Raw genomic sequence first — 23,034 nt, 5'->3', positions numbered from 1 at the left:
GTTTTTTCTAGTATGGATTTCCATGTAAACATTATGTGTCGAGTTCTTGATTTGATTGATACACTATGTTATAGTTGAATATGTTTGACTAACTAAATAATTGTTAAATTTATATAATACTAATTCACTCAACTCGCCTCTCAGTGTTATTCCAATTTCCAAAAATAAATCCATATTTTAGTTATCCTCCTGGTGCCGCAACAAACTCCACTCAAAAGAGTCCACTCAAAAGAGTCCCTTACGTAAAGACCTGATGTCACTTTCTTAAAAAGCTGATTGATTTCCTCTTATTTATTATAAGTTTTTAAAAAATGTAAATCACGATAATCTTCGCAATCCAAATTTTCTATCAAGTTTTTGAAAATTTGTATCTATCTAAAAATACACTAAACTGAAAATTTGATTGATCCCACGTCTACTTCTAGTAACTATATATTATTACACTTTCTTCAAACTAGTAAATTTAATGAATATTTCATATATTTTTATTTTGAAAATTAAGATGAATTAGTCACTTGATAGAGTAAGGTGGACGATTAAACCATCCACCTGTCACGCGCAAACCAACTATACTGATAACTATTTAAAAAGGAATTTTTTGGATCCAAATTGGCAAAAGTCGCAATATCATTTTTTTTACAGAGAAATTGTGATTTTTTTTGTTATTTATAAAACACTTCTAAAGATATAAATACATTAAAAAAAACCCATTAAAACACGCCATCATTACAAATTAAATCATCAAAACAACTATTTTATATAAAAAACCCTTAAAGCACTATATCTCTGCAAGTTAAACAACATTTCATCTGTTACTCAGCGAGATTAAGCAATTTTAATATATTTGCAAAACAAAACTGACAAAAAAAAATGTATGCCAAACAAATTCGAGAATGCAGATAGAATATTCATCCGCATATGCTCAGCCGTTACTGTTTCTTTCAATCGGAACTATGGAAAAACAGATGGATCATCTTAATGCCATAGCCAATTGATTCACAATTAGCCAAAGGGCCAGTGGATGCAAATTAAATCGAAGGTTTGGAGTCAAACGCGCTTGAGTACCCACCACGCAAAACATGTGTACCCAATTGGCCAGGCTCGCCGATTCCCTCAACTTTTTACCCACAATGTTGGCGTTCATGGCGGGACTTCGCTTGTGAGCTGTGAAATTCTTTGCTGGCTCTGATCATTTTGCTCAAATGAAACTCTACCGCAACTGCTTCATTTAACTTTTTCTTCGGCGTTCAGGTTTCCAAATTCCAGCCCGGGCATCAATTTCTGCTGGAGATTTTGGGGTTGAGATTGAACCACTTCCATCTTTAAATCAGAAAATGGGTTTCGAAAAATACGATTTGGATTTCGCTCTGGTCCCTGCAGGGCTTCTGTTGTTGAGCAGCTACCATGCATGGCTTCTATACAGAATAAAACGCCATCCCACAACCACTGTGATCGGACTCAATGCCCTCAACAGAGAAATCTGGGTCGATACAATGATGGCGGTAAGTCAATTCCCTCATATTCCCTCCTCACTAGATTGGATTACGAGACTAAATAATTGGTTCTTGAATTTTTATTTGTTTTTGCAGGATGGAATCAAGAACGGTGTGCTGGCAGTTCAAACCCTGCGGAACAACATAATGGCCTCCACTCTTCTTGCATCCACGGCCATCACTCTCAGTTCCCTCATCGGCATACTGGTCGGCAGCTCTGGATCGGGGGGCGCGGCCGCTGCTATTATATACGGAGATGATAGCAGAATGGGGTCTTCTGTCAAGTATTTCGCCATTCTTGTTTGTTTTCTGATAGCATTTCTGTTCAATGTTCAGTCCATTAGGTACTATAGCCATGTCAGCTTTCTCATTAATGTGCCCGCTGGCAAACCTGGGCAAGGGCACTCGCAGGGCTATGTGAGCCAAGCGTTGAATAGAGCAAGCTATTTTTGGTCTCTGGGACTCAGAGCTTTCTACTTCTCCTTCCCTCTGTTTCTCTGGACGTTCGGCCCCATTCCCATGTTACTGTGTTGTTGTATCATGCTTTTCACCCTCTACTTCTTGGACATTGCAACAACTTCCTATACAGAGGCATCTCTGTTGCTTTCTCTTCCAAGAACTGTGGAAGAGGGCTGTTCCCCAATGAATCAGGGGAATGGTAAGGTGTAATTCATATGTTTTCATTAATTTTTTAATAAAATATATCATACTAATTGTATCAGTAGCCAGCTTTGATTATCTGTTTGAACTTGAGGGATTGTTTAGGGTTTCAGTTTATGTGGCTTTGTATCACCCAAAAGATACAGATGCAAACTCACAAAATATTCAACCCAAAAAGGAGAGTGAATGTTTTGCAAATTCTTACAATACAGTGAAAAGAAATACAGCCAGGTGCAAATCCAAGGCATATTCAGGAGAGTAATGGCAGGTTAAGAAGGAAGAAACCAGGGAAAATTCAAGGAATATTTAGTAAGATACATGTCCTTTATGCTTAATGCTTGGCACTGATGCTCGTTGTCCTTAATGTCAACGGATACCGTTGGCAGCATATCTGACAAAACACAAAAGAAAACTTGGTTGGAAGTTCATCTCACAAAAGAGAGTTTATTCATGAAATTTTGGCTTTTTTGGACACACAAATTGTTATAACTTGATTGCAATTCATCTGACAAAAGAGATTTTATTCCTGAAGATTTGGCTTTTTTGGGTACACAATTTTTTATAAATTGCAAGATGATTCAATTGGAGTGTACTGCAGAATATTTTCTGTCTTTTTTGCTACTTTCTCAAACGCACCAGATGAACTGCAGGCTTATTCAACAAACTAAGCCCCAAATGATGGCGATTTACTATTCAAAGGTAACAAAGATATTTTGGATATCAGGAAGTCAATTGTATCATGGCTATGCATCGTACAAGCTGTTTATCCTTCAAAAAAGGTACAGTAAAACTTGAAGCACGAGGATTTGCAGCTGATGGCATCATCTGTAATGTTGGTCGCCATTTCTGTTATACCCTACGATCACAAGCATGGAGCTCACCATTTTGAACTGTTAAGAATGGCCAGCCGTTTGGATTTAGTTTGGATCCTAAAAGAGACACCAAAGGGAGGGTAGGATACTTTAAAGAATGGGTTCAAAGATTGTAGTTGTAGCTGTATGAGATGTTTGCTTATCGACAGTTCTTCCATGGTCTCCAGTGATATATAATCTTTTTGTTTTTAATTCTGAATGGGTAAGAACAACCAGTTAAGAATTTATTAATCAAATTAAAGTTGTCAGAGAACTCATGGCTCTTTGCATGTACATTTTGTTTGTCTGTCTGTCTGGACATGCTACAGGATTTCTGTTAATAAGAGACTTGAAAAGTACTTTTTGTGATTAATCGGTCTTTAATTGCTCGTCACGTTTCCAAAGGGTCATGACATATGTCTTGCAATTTGTCAAAGATCTGTATCACTCACTTTGCAGCGATTACTCGATAAGGAGGAATCAGAATAAGATTAAGATTAAATAATGGCAGAGGAATAATAATACTAAGAGACAAAATCAGAACAAGGTACACAGTAGTGAATCCATGTCCTGTCTTTTAATTTAAATATAGGCCAATTAAAGCAAAAGGACCATAAAAGTATAATAAGTATAATGGGGGCAAAGCTTTCAATATTATAGGTAAAATTGGTATCTTTTGTAAATTTATTTTTATTTAATTTAAATATAGTTAAATTAAAGCAAAATACGATAAAAAATAATAAGTATAATGGGGCGAAGCTTTCAATATTTTATGTAAAATTGGTATCTTCTGTGAATTTATTTCTATTTAATTTTTTTCTTCTAATTTAAATATAGTTAAATTAAAGCAAAATACGATAAAAGATAAAAATATAATGATGGAGCAAAGCATTTGAGTAGTGTGCGCAAAATTTGTATTTCATAATGGGGTAAAGCATTTGAGTATTGTGTGCAAAATTGGTACTTTCTGGAGGGAAATAGTCTAGTCCATTGTACAATTGAATTTATTGAAGTTATTCCGTATTTTTTGTATTGAATTGTTTAATAATATTTGGGTATAAAGAGCTATGAGCATTGCCCAATCCATCGAAAGATTTGTGTTGACTTGCCTTATAAACACTGAGTGTAAAAAACTACAACCATAGCCCAATCCATAAAACAATTTCTCTTCATAATTTAGTAACTATTTATTTATCTTTCTTCGCAACTGATTTTGCACAAGGTAATGAACCTACATAGAAATAAGTCTCAATTAGCCTAACCTAATTATTGCCCCACACAAGTATAGGGTAGATATGTAGATGTAATATAATAAAGTTTGTAAACATTTGTAATGTTGACTCAATTGTAATCAATATATTTGTAATATGGAATATCATTTGTCGACGCGTTTCGAACCAACTAGTGTGGTTCATCGTCAACTTGTCCTGGCAATGAACCACACTAATTGGTTCGAAACGCATTAAAATCTCTCACAAACTTGATATGGATCACAGAAGCCTGAACTCTATATTTGCAATAATTATTTCTGTCTCTTAGAGGTATGGTAAATAAATAAAAATATAAATAAACCAGAAGTATAGTAAAAAAATAAAACCTCTTTTTATACTTACTCTAGAGGAATGGTAAATAAATAAAACCTCTTGTTCTATTTACTCCACAAACCTCTCTATATTTATGAAAACTCAAAAAAGAGGTTTTATTTAGGTGAAGCCTATTGGCCAAATATGACAAATTATTATTAATACCATGGGCTACATACCATGGGACAAATACCATATTTATAAAAGAACTATGGTAAATAAATAAATATAAAAGAGGTATGGTAATATATATATATATATATATATAAACTAGAGGTATGGTACATAAATAAAACCTCTTTTCATATTTACTCCATAATGAGCTTTATATTTACCAACACTCAAAAAAGAGAAGTTCTATTTAGGTGAAACCTATGGGTCAAATACCATGGGCCAAATTATTATTAATACCATGCAAAAAAAAATATTATTAACCCTAATATCAATATTAAAAGTTTAAGATTATTATTATTATTATTATTATTATTAAATCTAATATTCATATTATAATATTAATATTATTATATTTAATAACTTTTGATTAATATAATATTAAATTTGTTATATTATAACAATATTAATATATCATGATATATATTAACTCTAGATATATATGGGAGGGAAGAACAAAGAGAGAGTGATACAGGTGGAGTGATAGGGCGAGTGACAAGGGAGATGGAGATAAACTAAAGGAGAGGAGCAAGAGAGGTAGAGAAGGGTAAGAGAGGGAGAGGGAGACACAAAGATGGAGGGGGGAGAGACGGAGGGAGATAGTGAGAGGATTGGAGAGAGAGAGAGAGAGAGGGAGAGGGAGAGAGAGAGAGGTAGGAGAGAAAGGGTAGAGAGGAAGGACGAGAGAGGGAGGGATAGAGAGATGGAGTTGGAAGGGGAGAGAGGGAGGGAAGAAGAAAGACATATAAAGTGAGAAGTGGAGAGAGAGGGGGAGTGATAAGCGAGATATGGAGAGAGAGTGTGTATGTTTAGGGGTGAGATAAAGAGACAAAGAAGGAGAGATGGAGAGAAGGGGGAGAGAAGGAGAGAAGGAGGGATGTAATGTGAGAGAGAGAGAGAGAGAGAGAGATGGGGGAAGAGAGACGGAGGTACGAGAGAAGGGAGAGAGAGTAAGTATGAGAGAGAGGACTTGTGAGAGAGGAGGAGAGTGACTGGGGAAGAGAGGAGGAGAGATGGATGGATAGAGAGATGGAGTTGGAGGGGGAGAGAGGGAGGGAAAAAGAAAGACAGTGAGTGATAAGTGGAGAGAGAGAGGGAGTGAAAAGGGAGAGATGGAGAGAGAGTGTATGTTTTGGGGTGAGATAAAGAGACAGATGAGATGGAGATAGGGGGGAGATAAGGAGAGAGAAGGAGAGGGAGGGATATAGTAACACAGTTGGAGGGTGGAGAGAGAGAGAGGGAGAGAGATAGGTGGGAGAGAAAAGGAGAGAGAGGAAGGTAGAGAGAGGATGTGAGAGAGTGGAGAGAGGGAGGGAAAGAGAGATGGAGTTGGGTGGGGAGAGAGGGGCAGGTAAGAATAAAGACATAGAGAGAGAAAGGTGGAGAGAAAGAGAGGGAGAGAGGAAAATAGGAGGAAAGATAGATGAAAGCAAGGGAGAGGGAGAGAAGGGGGAGATAGAGATATAGATGGCAGGTGAAGAGAGGGAAGAAGAGAGAAATGGGGAGAGGGAGGGAGGGACAAAGAAATTGATATATATGGAGTCAGAGAGCATGTTTTTTTAGGGGGGTTGAGATAGAGAGAAAAAGGAGAGATGGAGGGAGATATAAATATAGATGGAGGCGAGAGAGAAGGAAGAATATTTCTTGCACTAGATGCATTGATTTCAATGTAGATAATGATTTCTAATCCTATTTGATTGCTTGCACTAGATGCATTGATTTTAGTGTAGATATTGATTTCTAATGATATTTGATAGCTTGCACTAGATGCATTGATTTCAATGTAGATGATTTCTAATCCTATTTGATTTCTTGCACTAAATGTATTGATTTCAGTGTAGATGGTGATTTCTAATCCTATTTGATTGTTTGCACTAGATCCATTGATTTCAATGTAGATGTTGAGTTCTAATTATATTTGATTACTTTCACTAGATGCATTGATTTCAATGTAGATGGTTTCTAATCGTATTGGATTGCTTGCACTAAATGCATTCATTTCAGTATAGATAATGATTTCTAATCCTATTTGTTGCTTGCACTAAATGCATTGATTTTAGTGTAGATGTTGGTTTTAAATCCTTTTTTCTTACTTGCACTAGATAATTGATTTGAGTGTAGATTTTGATTTATAATCCTATTTGATTACTTGCATTAGATGCATTGGTTTAAATGTAGACGTTGTTTTCTAATCTTATTTGATTACTTGCATTAGATGCATTGATTTTAGTGTAGATGTTGATTTCTGATTTGATGTAATTGGATGTATAAGGGTACATAAGTTTTAAAGTGATTGGATTAACAATGTGCATTGATTTCAGTGTAAGCACCAAAAATTATTGACAATGTACATTAATTTTTGTGTTATAGTAATTCAACCTATTAATCTTGGAGAGCAAGAGAGACATGGTATGATGTTTACTACAAAAATTTGAGCTAAAGATTTAAATTGTTTACTATTTCATCTGTCCTTTTCATATAATTGATATGAAAAGAAGACAAAACTAACAAGGGTGACAATCAGAATAGTAGAATAAAATAGTTTGAGATTGATCACAGTGAAGAGATTTGTAATTGACTACATTCTTATCATTCACATTTTCTATCATTCAACACTACTATTGTCACTTTGCATTCGAAATTTTTAGTTCATCAGTTTTCATCATTAAAGTTATTAACAATATCTATCATCTCAACAAACTAAGGTAACTAAGAAAATTTAAAATTAAAATGACCAGGTTAATCTCAAACATATTTAGCATATTTAAAATGATTATATTAATATTAGATATATTTATTAATAAAATTAACCATATCTTCGATATATTTTCCTTGGCCACACATGATTGAAAGTAGCCTAGATCCATCTTAACTCTAGATCTATCAAGCATAGAGAGGGATCAAATCTCTTGAGGTGCAAACATTTCCTCAAGTTTTACACTCAAAAAAGACATTTGCACCTTGAGAGATTTGATCCCTCTCGGCGCTTGATAGATCCGGAGTTAAGATGAACCTAAGTTAGTATACAAGTAATGCACTATATCATGAAAATATGGATAATATACATACTTATCGTAATTAAGATTTTATGAAACATAAATTTATTTAAATCTAGTATCTATTAAAAATTGAAAAAATCAAATCTTCTAAATTATAAATATTTAAAAGAAAATAATATATTAATCTATATATATAATCTATAAATTTGTATGTATATAAAATATGATATTATTATTAAAAACTATATTAACATATATTTATTTTAATAAAAAAGAGATAAAATTCAAATTTGTGAAAAAACTATAACATTGAATACACTAAAAATTGCAAAACAAAACATTTACATCCAAGCCCTTGCAATTAAACTAATGGTTAAAATACGCTTCATTGATATTGGCTAGTGGGTTATTCCTAAGATCACATGAACAGTAGAGTATTCATATTCCTGAGATCATATGGAGTATTCGTTGGTTTGATACACCAAAAACACTTTGATTATTATATACCATTATTCGCATTTGATGTTAAAAGTCTCGATCTTTATATTAAAAGTTTTGTGGCTTCGCTTATATACATCGGTTTGATACACCAAAAGCACTTTGATTATTATATACCACTATTCACATTTGATGTTAAAAGTCTCAATCTTTATATTAAAGGTTTTGTGGCTTCGCTTATATACATCTACGAAAATACTAATAATAATATACGAAAATACTAAAAATAATATATATTAATAATAATAATGAGTTTTGAATATTAACAATATAAAAAGATTTAATAATTTAAAATGGAAATTTATTTAAAGCAATTCATAATTGAACAAAAACATATATATTAATCTTAACTCATAATGCACTTACATTTATATTTGAAACTTTATTACTTTACCCCTATTTCTTAACTTCTATTAAATAAAAAAACAACATTTAATCCATGTTCATCAGTAAATATGTTGGATTACATGTAGAATTTATCTACCGGTAAACAGAAGTGTTCAAAGTTTGGAGGTGACCAGTGTTTCCCACTTGAAAATTTTACATGATGAAGAAGATTCCATTGTTATACATTCTTACACTTAGTATCTATTATGCATCTATGGGATAACCTGATCTTCGGCTAATAGACACCATATCTTCATATCTCTGTTCAGAGGCATATTTACTATACATCATAGGGATAAATGACCTTCCAACAAATAAAAAATATAGACCTTAACTTTGATGTCGAGAAAAGTAAGAAGAAAGCAAAGTAAATTTAATTACAACCTAATGACAAGTTTTTCAAAGTTTTTTATAGTTTTATAATTGAAATTGAAGCTTCATAAGAGAATTAAAAGATGGAAATTGGATTTTAATCACATTTTATTACACAACATAATATATCAGGATGTAGTTTCATGAGGTGATTTTTGGATATTTTTAGTAGTTTGCCACAACGAGTCATATGTGTAACACAAAAACTCCCAATGTTAAAGATTTCAAAGGAGAAGAGCAATGCAAAAGAAAATATTAAAAGGATATTTCAAAAGGGTTTTTGAATTCCATCCTTACTTGTGTAGAACAAAAGAGACATTCCTCATTCAACGCTACCAGGGCACAAATTTCTTTAGTAGCATAAAGAGGAAGAATAATAACAATTCCCACAAAAACTTTGCAAAGGAAAATGGTTCTCACACCATTATCGTTGGAATAAATAAGTTAGATAACTTAGTTTTCTAACATTAGGGTTAGGATGGGAGAAACCTTTATAAAACTTGAATAAACCCATATAGTCATGTGGTTAATTATGGATGTTGAGAAAGTATTACCAAGAGAGATATTTTGTCCCAAATTGAAAGCAAAAAAAAAAAAAAATAGGACTGAGAATTCTATGAAGTTGTAATTAACAAAACTATAAGGTAGGAATATATATATTTCCTGGAAGATATTCTAGTCGCCGCTAGCCATGAATTCAGCAAAATGGAAATTATTTCCCTCTCAACAAAACAAGAACGAAACCCATTTCAAAGTGATGCACAAGGAAACATTATTAATTAAATACAAGTCAGTGCCATTTTGGAGCAAGTTACATGCGTTAGTTAGATCCATATTTGAAAACTCCTTGAAACCATGGAGTCAAAGAGCCACTAAGCAATGAATTATGAAATTTTTTGTAAGTTAAAACACACTAAGGAAATGACCTAGTAATAACCACACAAACACAAGAATTTAGAAAAAATGGGCTACAATTAACTACATTTATAAATAAGTATGAAATTACATTTTCTTCCTCAACGAAAATGAATTAGGTTTGTGCAGTCACGTTGCCATCAGAACCTCCAGTGTAAACAAACAAATTGGCTATGGAGGACTGAGTTATCTTTCCTAGTTACAGAGTAGTACCATGGTTGCATTGGCCAAACCAATGGAACAAAATGAGGGTGGAAATTGGGGTTGGGGTTTTAAAATAACCCTCAACAAATTCCACCTTCTCATTTTGAAGTCTCAATCCAAGCCATTGGTGGTGCGATCATACCTAGGTTTGATAAGGTCACATGGAATGAGTACCATATTGTTCTTGTCGAATGTTAGGTGTAGTCTAAGGCTAGGCATTGTATGATCTATATCCCATATAGAATAAAAAATGTGGCATAATATTGATTGACAATTGTGTGGTTGGCGTTTGCTTGGGGATTTTAAACTCAAAGTATAGTTGTTGACTGATGATTTTCGATATCTGGGTTGACATGTGGCATTCAGGTGATGATATCTAGCAATTGAACTGGTTTACAACGCTTGGTGTGTTGTGCATCAAGTCTAGATTTTTGTTTAGTCTTAACATAAGTTTTGACGTAAGACAACTGAAAAATGTACATAACAAGATGAAATATGTACGACTGCCAATACATTGGCATCATTTTGCAATAAAACCTAAACCTCATAAACTAATGAAATTGAAAAAAAAAAATATTTCAAAAAAAAATTAATTTAGTTTATAATGTTAACTTTATCAAATTGTTTTTAATTTTTTGTACAACCATCCATTAATCTATGGTCAACTCAGGAATCGATTACATTTATGCTTTGCCTTGTAGCAAGAATAATAAGAGGGATAATAATAATGACTGTCTCCTCACCTTTCGTTGTTAGGTGAACCATTCTTCTTATGATGCACTCTAACAAGATTCATCTAATTAATATAGTTACTTGTCCTCAAAATATCATATTGAATCAAGTGCTCAAGTAAGTGCAACCTTAGCACTAGGACCTTGATTGAACACCCCCCCCTCTAATTATCCTCCCACTAGATTTTAGCTTCACTCACCTCGAGTGTTAATCCTTCATATAGTTCTTCCTTGTCCTCTATTGAGGAGTGGGATTGCTTGAACACCCTCTTGTTCAACTTCGGGTTTTTTTCATTCTAATCCCCCCTTGTACAACACACTCTGGGTTGATCAAATAAAAGGCTCAGTTGATGGTTTGCTTTGATCTGATGTTAAAGTCATTGTGCTCAATCTCAAATGCGAAAAGGTAACACTGTTTAGAAGAGTTTTGAATCAAGAGATCACATATTGGCTCACAATAGATCACGTTTCAAAATCTCTTGAGAAAGTGCTTACTCGTGTGAGCAAGAGATCACTTTCTTCCTCAAGAGACCTGGGTATGATCAGTTGAGAGGAGGATTCCATATCTTGAGTGATCTCTTGATCTCTTCACTCAAGACCTACTCTTCTTCTTTTAACCACTGATTCTTTGATTTGTGTTCTTGCTCTCATCAACTCAGATATCTAAGTTCTCTAGAATCTTCTCTTGATCAAGTTGTTCAATCAATCAAACAAAGATCATGGACAAGCACTCAAGAGAAAGATCAACCACACAAGGAGTTGTAACAACAATAAACATCAATAATTTTCAATCTAATCCTCCTTCTAATTATTCTTCTTTTCAAATGAAAAATGACTTCCACCTTTGAATTTTGATAACAAAATTTAGCCTTTAACCTTTGCATGATGATGTCATGTTGATGTGATCATGTGGGAAACCATGGACCCCAAGAGTTAGGGTCATATGGCATGGCCATATGGCTGAGTGAATTAGGTTGAGTGCAAATCTGAAGGCCACATGAATAAGGTGACATGGCTGGTGTAAAAAAAGTGGGGTTAAGCCCATATTATATGAGTAACATCATATGGAACATTGATTAACTCAAAGACACATGGGTCCACATGATACGCATATATATAACCAAGCTACCATTTTATTATTATCATTGTTATGTTCTAAATTTAAAAATACTCTTTTAAGCTGCATGAATTGTATATTAGAGATGTTTCCAAATTAGGGTAGATAAGATATCTTTAATGGAATTATAAAGGTCGATTAAAGTAGCCGATGAAGTCCAACGTTATGAGGACTTTAATAAACTCAAGAATATTGTAATTTTGATCTTTAATCGCTAATTTTGTAAAATATTGTAATTTTAATTTTATTGCCAAATCTATGTTTTGTAGCAACTGTTGAAGAAATCGTGATAAAAAATGTCGAAATATGAAGTTTAACAGTAACATAAAAATGTAGGACCTAATTCCATATGGTTCATTCCATTATATTAGCTTCCATAGCATCGGTAAACATTGACATGGTGGTTTTGGGTTTCTTTAACTGGGGCCAAGTTATTAAGTAGATACGTGCACTGCTTTTAATGATTTTTAGGCAAAATTTTGTGGAGAATTACAAATTTGTTGGTTTTGAGAGTTCGGATAATCCACAGTCTGCATTTTTCTTTGTCTACGTTTCGAGTCTAGAACAAGACTCATCATCAGGACTTGATATTTATTTGAATAATAAATATTTCTCATCATAAAACTTTTCCCAAAATTATAGTTTTATTTGATTAATATAGATTAAGCTCTAAGGCTATTTTAAAACTATTCAAATATAATTTAAGAATTTCATGCCAATCTTAAAACATATTATACATTTACTCAAATATTATATCATCATAAAAAGTTTACGTATTTACAAGTCACTTCATATTATTTTGTCTGATCCAAGTGGATATTGGTGGCCACTCACCCATTCCACCTAGACCTCCAATCAGTTTTGTCTTTTTCCTTGATTATAGCAACATTTTCTATTTTTAACAGTTTTTCGGGTCTTGAACTTCTGGAGCTGTTTTGACCCCTTAAACGATATTTTTTTGAGGTCTACAATAGGATTGTAGATGTTGGAAAGGGGATGGGGAAAATAATGCATTATTCAGAGAGATATTTCCAACTAGGTATCGTACACACCAAATGGAGAACATATGACCAAGTTACGACCCCAAGAAGTTGGTTGCCAAATTAAACCCAATGGGGCGCACAAACTCTTGATGTTTCATCTCCCGGGGTTAAGGGTTTGGTTGTTTAGTGTTTTCCCTTATTTTTCAATAATACAATTTCCCTTGAGCGTAATTGGAACACAATTCAGAGGCATGTAGCCGCCACATCTTTTCTCAAAGATAAGCTACAATCACTCGAGTTAGTGTATGTCCATTCTGTATGTAAGAATATTTCAATTCTTTGATATTGATGAAATGAAGTTATATTTCTACTGCATTTTCATTTTCATGACTATATCTGTATTTTGTTCTGTTCCTGCATAATTCTAGATCAGTGGTATGGGAGTGGTATTATCTTTCTCTCTTTTTCTTTGTGTGTCCCCAACGAGGTTAGGGTATAAGGAGTTATGGCTTGAACTAGTTGAACCTTTGCAAGACCAACCTCAAAAAACTCGATGGCCTCCCATGGATGAGTAAAATAAAGACGATGGGGTAGGAGATCCTTTGAAAATATCAACAGAGGAAGCCATCGAGCAACAGAGGAACGCGATTATGGATAACTTTGTCCAGATCCTTTGGCAGCTAGTAACCCAAAGTCGACTCATATTCATTCAACAAAAACTCTGGAGGCACCACTCTTTTTAAGGTACCATTTAACTTTGACATTACCATATTTGAAAGTCGGATAGAGGAAAACATCGTAGATAGATGGTTAAATCTCTTGGAAGGATACTATTCAGTTCATGACTTTTCCAATTGCTAAAATATTACTTTTTGTACTCCTTAAAGCTGTCCCACATGTCAAGGACTGGTGGGAAACCTATTGTGAACAAAAGGATGAGAGGAAATACTCATTGTTTTTAGCCTCACCCACTTGGAATTATTTCTAAGACGTTATTAAGGAACAATATTACCTTATCGGAAGCTATGAAGATAAATACATAAAGTGGAGCACGTTGCGGCAGGGAAGGTACCAAGATGTGCCAAAGTTCACAAATATTTTCCATGGCCTTCACACGAAGCTGGGTATCAAGGATTATGTGTAGCATTTAATACTCAAATGTCGTGGTTGTCTACACAAGTAAATCCAGGACTAGATGGAGTTCTTGGCCATCCCTCACTTGGCACCACCTAATGATATGATATCAATATCGAGTAGAAATTTAAATAGAAGAAGTGAGACTTTGGATCTATGAATTCGAAGCAAGGGAGAAGCACCCCCAAACCATAGAACAAAGGAAAAAGAAAATGTGGGTCGACCCAAGACAACCCGTCAAAACCACAAGCAAAGAACGACACCATGAAGACAAAGAAGCACATAGGGAAATGGTGTGAGTTCCATAAGAGCCCCACTCACAACACAAGTGAGTGTCAGGACAAGTAGTCACTAGTGGCTGAGCTGAAGGCCTCTGAATGAGATGCATGTTTCGACTCTGAGTCTGAAACCAACAAGGGGAATGACAAAGGGAAACAGATTATTGTTGGGGAGCCTAATTCCACTGTTGCCACCACCAATATCCAAAAGGTTGAGCCTGAAGATCCAGAGGAGGGGGAGAAACTATTCCACTCACAAATGTGGGTGAAGGGTTCTTCGTTGCAGTTCATTGTTGATAGCAGGAGCCAAAAGAAACTCATCTCAGCAAAGGTTATGAAGTGGTTGGGCTTGTTGAACACACCACACCCACATTCGTACACCGTCGGGTGGCTTCACTAAGGGCGAGATCTCCATGTCAGCCAACAATGTTTCCTTCCCTATAGCATCAAGCACTTCACAGATGAGGTGCTCCACTTGATATTTGTATTGTGTTATTATTCCAACCATACTTGTGGAAGCTTCATACTGTGTATGAGTCTAGGCATCACACTGTACTTATTTCCTTGGGAAATACGTTATACAGGATAACAAAGGCAGCAATGCCTACTACCATCTATTTGATCTCTACGAAACAATGCAGTAAGATCATTTCCTAGACCGAGAAATTTGTCTTCATTATTATTCATCCCCATGATAAGAAGAAGACTATGGCCACATCCACAACCTCTAGACAGGGCTTCTTTGCACGGAAACAACAGATAAAAAAGTTCGTGGAAGAGTATAGGGACATCTTCACGTCACCCACAAGGGTACCCTTACACTGTCAGGTCAAACACTTGATCTATCTAACCCTAGTTGCGCCGCTACCCAACGGACCTATCTACCAATGCTTTGTTTAGGAGAACGATGAAATTAAGAGATAGATTTAGGAGTTGTTGCAGAAAGGATGCATCACGCCAATTTCATCACCTTTTGGAATCTCGATTGTGTTGGTACAGAAGAAATATGGCACCTAGAGACTCTCTATTAACAATCAGGTGTTGAATAAGATCACTGTCTGAAATAGGTATCCAATCCCAAGGATTGTTGAACTTCTAGACCATCTCAATGGGGTCAAATATTTCAACAAGATTGGCTTGAAGTCTAGGTACCACCAGGTACTAATTGAACCCTTCGATGTGTGGAAGACTACCTTCAAATCCAAGGAGGTCCTTTTTGAATGACCAGTCATGCATTTCGCGTCTATGAATGCCCTCGTAACCTTCATGTGGTTAATGGGTGACATCTTGTGGAACTTTACCAACTCGTGAGATCTTGATATTCAGTGAGAGTTGGGAAGAGAACATACACCATATCTGACAGGTCCTCTAAAAATTGCAACAACACAAATTGTCTGCCAATTTGGAGAAATGCACTTTTGGCATGACCGAGGTTCAATATCTGTGGTACATCATTAATAAGTAGGGTTTGCATTGTAAGAAACTTATATACTATAGAGCAATGGTACACATAAAATATTGCATAAACACAAACAAACAAAACACATAAAACAATAGAGACACAGATATACATGGTTCACCAGTTTGGGCTACTTCCATGTAGAAACAACCAATCCTTCTGTTTATATTTTCCATCAAAATGAAGAGATACAACCTACAACAGATCTGCTATAATTTCCTCTTCACTCTCACTCAGTCTCCTCTCTCTTTCTCACTTATAATACACATGTACACAGTTGCAATACAATTCCCTCATATATAACGAGGGGTTTCCTTCTAGGGAAAAAACCCTAAATTAAACATAACTTCTATTGTCATATCATTAACCTAATGAACAGATCATATTGACGTGGAGGGGTTGGAAGTCTTCCTGGGTTATATATCCGATTGAAACAAAGACCTCTAAATAAGGAAGATAATCAGGCTCCACACCCAACATGCATGTGGACCCAACCAAGATACAAGTTATTCGAGATTGGTTAGCCCCAACCACTCTAACAAAGCTCCACAACTTTCTAGGTCTTTCCAAATTCTATCGTAGGTTCGTGTTGGGATTCTCTCATATCACTTGGAATTTGAGTCAAGTCACCAAGGGCAGAGAGAAATCAAAGTTATTTTGGTCTGAATGCCAACATATGGCATTTTTCAAGTTGAAGCATCACCCCTGCTCTTCGCTAGTGCTCACATTATATGCCTTGCAAAAACCATTTGGAATTGAGAAATATGCATCTCACTATGCTATTGGTGTAGTTCTTACCTAGCAAGGGAATCTAGTGGCATATCACAGTGAGACACTTTTAGATATAGTTCAAAAGTATCCCACTTATGACAAGGAGATGTATTCTATTATGAAGGCTTTCCGACAATGGAATCATTACATTTTGGGGAAGGAAACGGTAATCCACGCAGATCACCAACCCCTACAGTTCATAGAGACACAATAGAAGTTGTAGAATGATCACCATAAAAAATGATCCACATATCTGCAACAGTTCTATTTGAACATCAAGTACAAAAAGGGTAGCACCAATAATGTTTCAAACTATCTTAGCTAACCATCAATCATGTAACTAACCACTATTCTCGACTCTTGTGGACACGAGTCTTCAAAGTGGACGCATCTTTACAAGAGCGATCCAGAATTTAGCAACACCCTCCAAATGCTCCTAGAAGGAAAGAAAGTTATAGATTTTTACCTCTAGGGTGCACTGTTATGCCACATGGGATACGTCTATGTTCCTGCAGGTGAGCATTCCAAGATGATTTCAGAAGCACACTATAGTTGGTTCGCTTGATACTTTAGGGTAGAGAAAATAGTGGCAGTGCTTTAGAAGTATTTTCATTGGCCGAACCTTCAATAGGATGGGAAATACATCAGATACTTCACTGCCTATGCCATTTCCAAACCAACGATCAAGAAGCAAGGCCTATATACTCCTCTACCTACTCCTAGTTAACCTTGGGAATTCATCTCCATGGATTACATGTTGGACCTTCCTTCTACTAAGCATGGAAACGACTGCATTTTCATTGTCGTCAAAAGATTCTCTAAGATGACCATTCTCGTGGCTTGAAATAATAGTATCACAACAAAATCAATTGTTAATCTCTTCTTTGAACGAGTGTGGGTACATTTTCGGATCCCATAGTCCATTATCTTAGATTGGGACAACATATTCTTGAGTACATTTTGGTCAAGCCTCTAGTCAATGCTAGATACAAAGCTCACTAAGTCCATGACCTTCCAACCCCAAACTGATGGCCAAATAGAGGTTGTCAACAGGATGATTGTGCACATTTTTCATACGTACAACTCAAAGCATCCATGCACATGGATGAAAGTCTACCTTATTTCCAACACATCTACAACAATACTCTCCATAGCTCCACTAGCCATATCCCTTTTAAGGCAAGTTTTGGATTCTAGCCACTATGTCCCATTTATGTGGCCATACCATTTGCATCTACTCAAGCAGATTTGGCTCATGTCTAGTCCAAAGTTGACCAGGCTAATAACTTCATTGATCTCATTCAGCACTTCTACCAACAAGTCCATGACATATTATACTGGGCCAATGCTAAGAAGAAGCAGCGTCATGATCAACATCGAGTGCCACACAAGTTCTAGGTGGGTGACAAAGTTTTGTTAAATTTGCAGAAGGAACGCCTCGATGGGCCCCACTACAAGCTTCACCCACTCCGATATGGTCTGTAAGACATCATCAATTTTGTAAGGGAAAATTACTTCAAGCTTAACATTCCATCGTTCCTTAGTCTCCACCCATTATTCAATGTGGATCAGTTGTGACCATAATTTCCTCCATTGTTGGACACATATGACATCGTGGAGCAACTGACACCAACACAGCTCAACCCAAGTTGCATTGAGTAGGCCACAATTGACAAGATCATGGACACACAGATTAAGAACACTCTCCAATAGAGGATCCAACTATATCGAGTTGTCAAAGACACCAATTCCTTCACCTAGGCAAGTGGTTCACTAGGGACCAGTCACCAGGTTCAACAGAAATTTCCTCACCTCATGAAGGCTTTGCATACAATGGGAAGGCGGGGAACTGATCCAAGTGGATATTGGTGGAAACTCACCTATTCCACCTAGAACTCGAGTCAGTTTCATATGTTTCCTTGATTATTGCAGAATTTACTATTTTTAGTAGTTTTTCGAGTCTTGAATTTCCGGAGCAGTTTTGACCCCCTAAACGGTGTTATTTTGAGGTCCACAACATGCCCGTTTCCGTAGGAATGGACTTGTGGAAAATCCTTTATCACTTAGAGAGATATTTCCAATGAGGTATCGTATGTGCCAAACATAGATCCTGTGACCAAGTTACGACCCCGGAAAGTTTGCTGCCCAACTAACCCCAATGGGGCCCACAAACTCTTGGTTTTTCATATCCTTAGGTTAGGGTTTTGGTTGTTTATGGTTTTCCCTTGTTTTTCAATAATAAAAAGGCCCTTGAGGTTCATTGTCACACAGTTCAAAGGCATGTAGCCACCACATTTCTTTTCAGAGATAAGCTACCATCGCCCGAGCTAGTTTATTTCCATTTTGTATGTAAGAATATTTCAATTTTTTTTTTATATTAATGAAATTAATTTTAATTTATATTGAATTTATGTGTTTATGTGTATATCTGTATTTTGTTGCATTCTTGCATAAGTTTGGATCAGTGGTATTAGAGTGGTTTTCTCCTTCTTTGTTTTTCTTTTTCATATTGCCAACAAGGTCAGCGTATAAGGAGTTAGGGAGCAAGGGAAAGGCACCCCCAAACTGCAATGCAAAGGACAAATCCAAGGCCGAGAAACCCAGGACAACCTGTTGAAGCATCAAGTAAAGAACAACACCATGAAGACAATGAAGGACACAGGGAAATGGTGTGAGTTCCATAAGAGACCCACTCACAACAGAAGTGAGTGCCGAGCCAAGCAATCACTGGTGGTCAAGCTGAAGGATTTCGAATCAGATGCATGTTCCAATTGTGAGTCAGAAAATGACAAGGGGAATGACAAAGGGAAGTTGATTATTGATGCGGAGCCTAGTTCCACTGTTTCCACCATCAAGATTTAGAAGGTTGAGCTCAAAGAAATAAAGGAGGGGGAGTGGATCTTCCACTCACAAATGTGGGTGAAGGGTTCTCCGTTGTAGCTCATTGTTGACAGTGGAAGCCAAAAGAACCTAATTTTTGTAGAGGTCATGAAGTGGTTGGGCCTACCAACCACACCACACATGCAACCATAAACCGTTGGGTGGCTTCACCAAGGGCGAGATCTCCAGATCAACCAATAGTGTCGCCTTCCCTACAACATCAATCCCTTCACAGATGAGGTACTGTGTGATGTTGCTACTCTTGAAGTTTTTGATGTATTATTAGGCCAACCATACTTGTGGAAGCCTTAGGCTATGTATGAATTTATGCCTCACACTATCATTATTTAGTTGAGAAATAAGTTATACACGATACCGGAGGGAGCACCACCTACCTCCATCTCCTTGATATTTGAGAAGCAATGCAGCAAGATCATTTCCTAGACAAGGAAATTTGTCTTCCTTATGATTCATCCTCGAGGAAAGAAGAAGACTGTGGCCACATCCACAACCTCTAATCAACTTTCCTCCACACAACAACAGTAGCTGGACAAGTTCATGGAAGAGTATAGGGACATCTTCATCTCACCTGTAGGGGTACCCATACACTGTCAAGTAAAGCAACCCGTACACTATCAAGTAAATCATTCCATTGATTTCACCCTGGGTGTGCCGCTACTTAACAGACCGATATACCGATGCTCTGTTATGGAGAACAAAAAAATTAAGAGGCATATTTAGGAGTTTTTGTAGAAATGACACATCAGTCCAAGTTCTTCACCTTTTGGAAGCCCAAACGTGTTGGTACAAAAGAAAGATAACAACTGGAGGGCTCGCTATTGATTTTCGGGTGCTAAATAAAATCATTGTACGGAATAGGTATTGAATCCCATGGATTGATGACCTTTTGGACCAACTTAAGGGGGTCAAATATTCCAGCAAGATTGACTTGAAGTCTGGGTATCACCAGGTACCAATTGAACCCTTCGATGTGTGGAAGACTTCCTTCAAATCCAAGGAGGGCCTTTTCGAATGGATGGTCATGCCTTTCGGGTTGAGGAATGCCCCTGCAACCTTCACGCAGCTAAAGGGAAGACATATTGCAACCCTTTACCGCTCATTCATGATAGTGTACCTAGATGACATCCTGATCTTCAACCAGAGTTGGGAAGAGCACATACACCATATCTGACAGGTCCTCCAAACCTTGCGACAGTATAAATTGTCTGCCAATTTGGAGAAAGAAACTTTTGGAATGACCCAATTTCAATATCTATTTGAATAGGGTTTGCATGTGGACCATGCCAAGATATAATTTATTCTCAATTGGCCAACCCCAACCACTCTAATAGAGCTCTGCATATTTCTAGGTCTTGCTAACTTATCTTGCAGATTCGTGTTGGGATTCTCTCATATCACTTGGCCTTTGATTCAAGTCACCAAGGGTGGAGTGAAAGAAAAGTTATTTTGGTTTGAATCCAAACAGAATACATTTGAAGATTTGAATCATCGCCTTTTCTCTCCATTAGTGCTCACGTTACTAGACTTGCAACAACCATTGAAATTGAGACAAACACCTTCGACTATGCTATTGGTGTAGTTCTTACCCAACAAGGGCATCTAGTGGAATATCACAGTGACACACTTTCAGATATAGTCTAAAAGTATCCCACATATAAAAAAGAGATGTATTCTATTATGGAGGCATGCTGACAATGGAAGCATTACATTTTGGGGAAGGTATACAGACACAAGGGAAGTTGCAGAATGATCGCCATCATAAATGATAACTGATCTAAAACAGTTTCATTTGAACATCAAGTACAAAAAGGACAACACCAATAATGTTGCAAACTTTCTCAGTCGACCACCAGTCATGGTGCTGACCACTCTGCTTGACTCTTGTGGACACGAGACTTCGGGGTGGCCGCATATTTACAAGAGCGATCTAGAATTCGATGAAACCTACCAGATGCTCTTGGAAGGAAAGCAAGTTCCATATTTTCACCTCAATGGCGCACTATTATGCCACATGTGATACCTTTGTGTTCCTACAAGCGAGCGTGCCAAGATGATTTGGGAAGCACACTACAGCCAAGTCGTTGGACACTTCACGATAGAGAAAACAACAACACTGTTGCAAAAGCATTTTTATTGCCCAAACCTTTGAAATATGTTGGGAAATACATCGGATCCTACACTACCTATGCCATTGCCAAACCAACAATAAGTAAACAATGCCTATATACTCCTCTGCCTAGTCCTAGCTGACCTTGGGAATCCAACTCCATGGATTACATGTCAGGCCTTCCTTATACTAAGCATGGAAATGACTGTGTGTTCATGGTCATCAAAAATTTCTCTAAGATGGCCATTATGGTGGCCTGCAGAAAGAGTATCACAACAAAATCCACTACTATGCCTTCTTTGACCAAGTGTGGGTACATTTTGGGATCCCACAATCTATTATCTCAAATTGAGACAATAGATTCCTGAGTACATTTTGGTCAAGCCTCTAGTCAATGTTGGATACCAAGCTCATTAAGTCCATGACCTTCCACCCCCAAACTGATGCCTAAACAGAGGTTGTCAACATGATAATTGTGCACATATTGTACATGTACAACTCAAAGCATCCATGTAGATGTGATGAAAACCTCCCCTATGTTCAGCACAGCTACTATAGAGCTCTCCATAGCTCCACTGGCCACAAGCATTTTCAGATAGGGTAGGGGTTCCAACCACTATGTCCCATTGATGTGGCCATACCATTTGGAACTACTCAATTAGATTTGGCTTATGTCTAGTCTAAAGCTGAATGGGATAATAGATTCATTGAGTGCATTCACCACATCTGCCAGCAGGTCCATGACATATTGGACAAAGCCAATGCTAATTATAGTAATCATCATGATCAACATTGAGTGCCACACAAGTTCCATGTGGGTGATAATGTTTGGTTACATTTGCAGAAGGAGTGCCTCATTGGGCCCCACCACAAGCTTCACCCACTCCGATATGGGTCGTACACCATCACCAAGGTTGTAGGGGAAAAATCTTGGAGCTCAAAATTCCATCATTCCTTGGTATGCACTTAGTATTTCATGTGGATCAGTTCTGATTATACATTCCTCCATTGTTGGACACATCTGACGTCGTGGAACAACTGACACCAACAAATCTCAACCCAAGTTGCATTGAGCAGCGCACAACTGACAGGATCATGGGAACACATATTAATAACACTTGCCAGTAAAGGATCCAACTATATCGAGTTGTCAAAGTAGACTAACTCATTCACCAGGGAAAGTGGTTCACCAGGTATCAGGTTCAACTAAAATTTCCTCACCTCATGGAGGCTCTGCACGAAATGGGGACCATTTATTCCTAAGGGGGAGGATTGATCCAGGTGGATATTAGTGGTAACTCACCTATTCCACCCAGTCCTCCAGTTAGTTTCGAATGTTTCCTTGATTATAGAAACATTTATGACCCCAATGGAGATCATATGACCAAGTTATGACCCCGAGAAGTTGGATGCCCAACTA

At 36.7% G+C, this 23,034-nt stretch overlaps 1 protein-coding gene across 1 annotated transcript; it reads left to right on the top strand.

Annotated features, from left to right (window-relative positions):
- The first annotated feature begins 975 nt into the window (after window positions 1-975).
- Window positions 976-2,183, top strand: LOC149161022 (uncharacterized). The gene is made up of 2 exons (XM_089435468.1): window positions 976-1,502; window positions 1,590-2,183. Exons 1-2 carry the CDS (start codon window positions 1,335-1,337, stop codon window positions 2,160-2,162), a joined length of 741 nt encoding a protein of 246 aa, XP_089291594.1. The 5' UTR covers window positions 976-1,334; the 3' UTR covers window positions 2,163-2,183.
- Window positions 2,184-23,034: the final 20,851 nt, after the last annotated feature.

This window comes from Pinus tabuliformis, chromosome 5_2, assembly GCF_031772625.1.
Source record: "Pinus tabuliformis cultivar Carrire ecotype Pingquan chromosome 5_2, CPIR1, whole genome shotgun sequence".
NCBI classification, from domain to species: domain Eukaryota; kingdom Viridiplantae; phylum Streptophyta; class Pinopsida; order Pinales; family Pinaceae; genus Pinus; species Pinus tabuliformis.
This window is presented reverse-complemented; position numbering and strand designations above follow the sequence as displayed.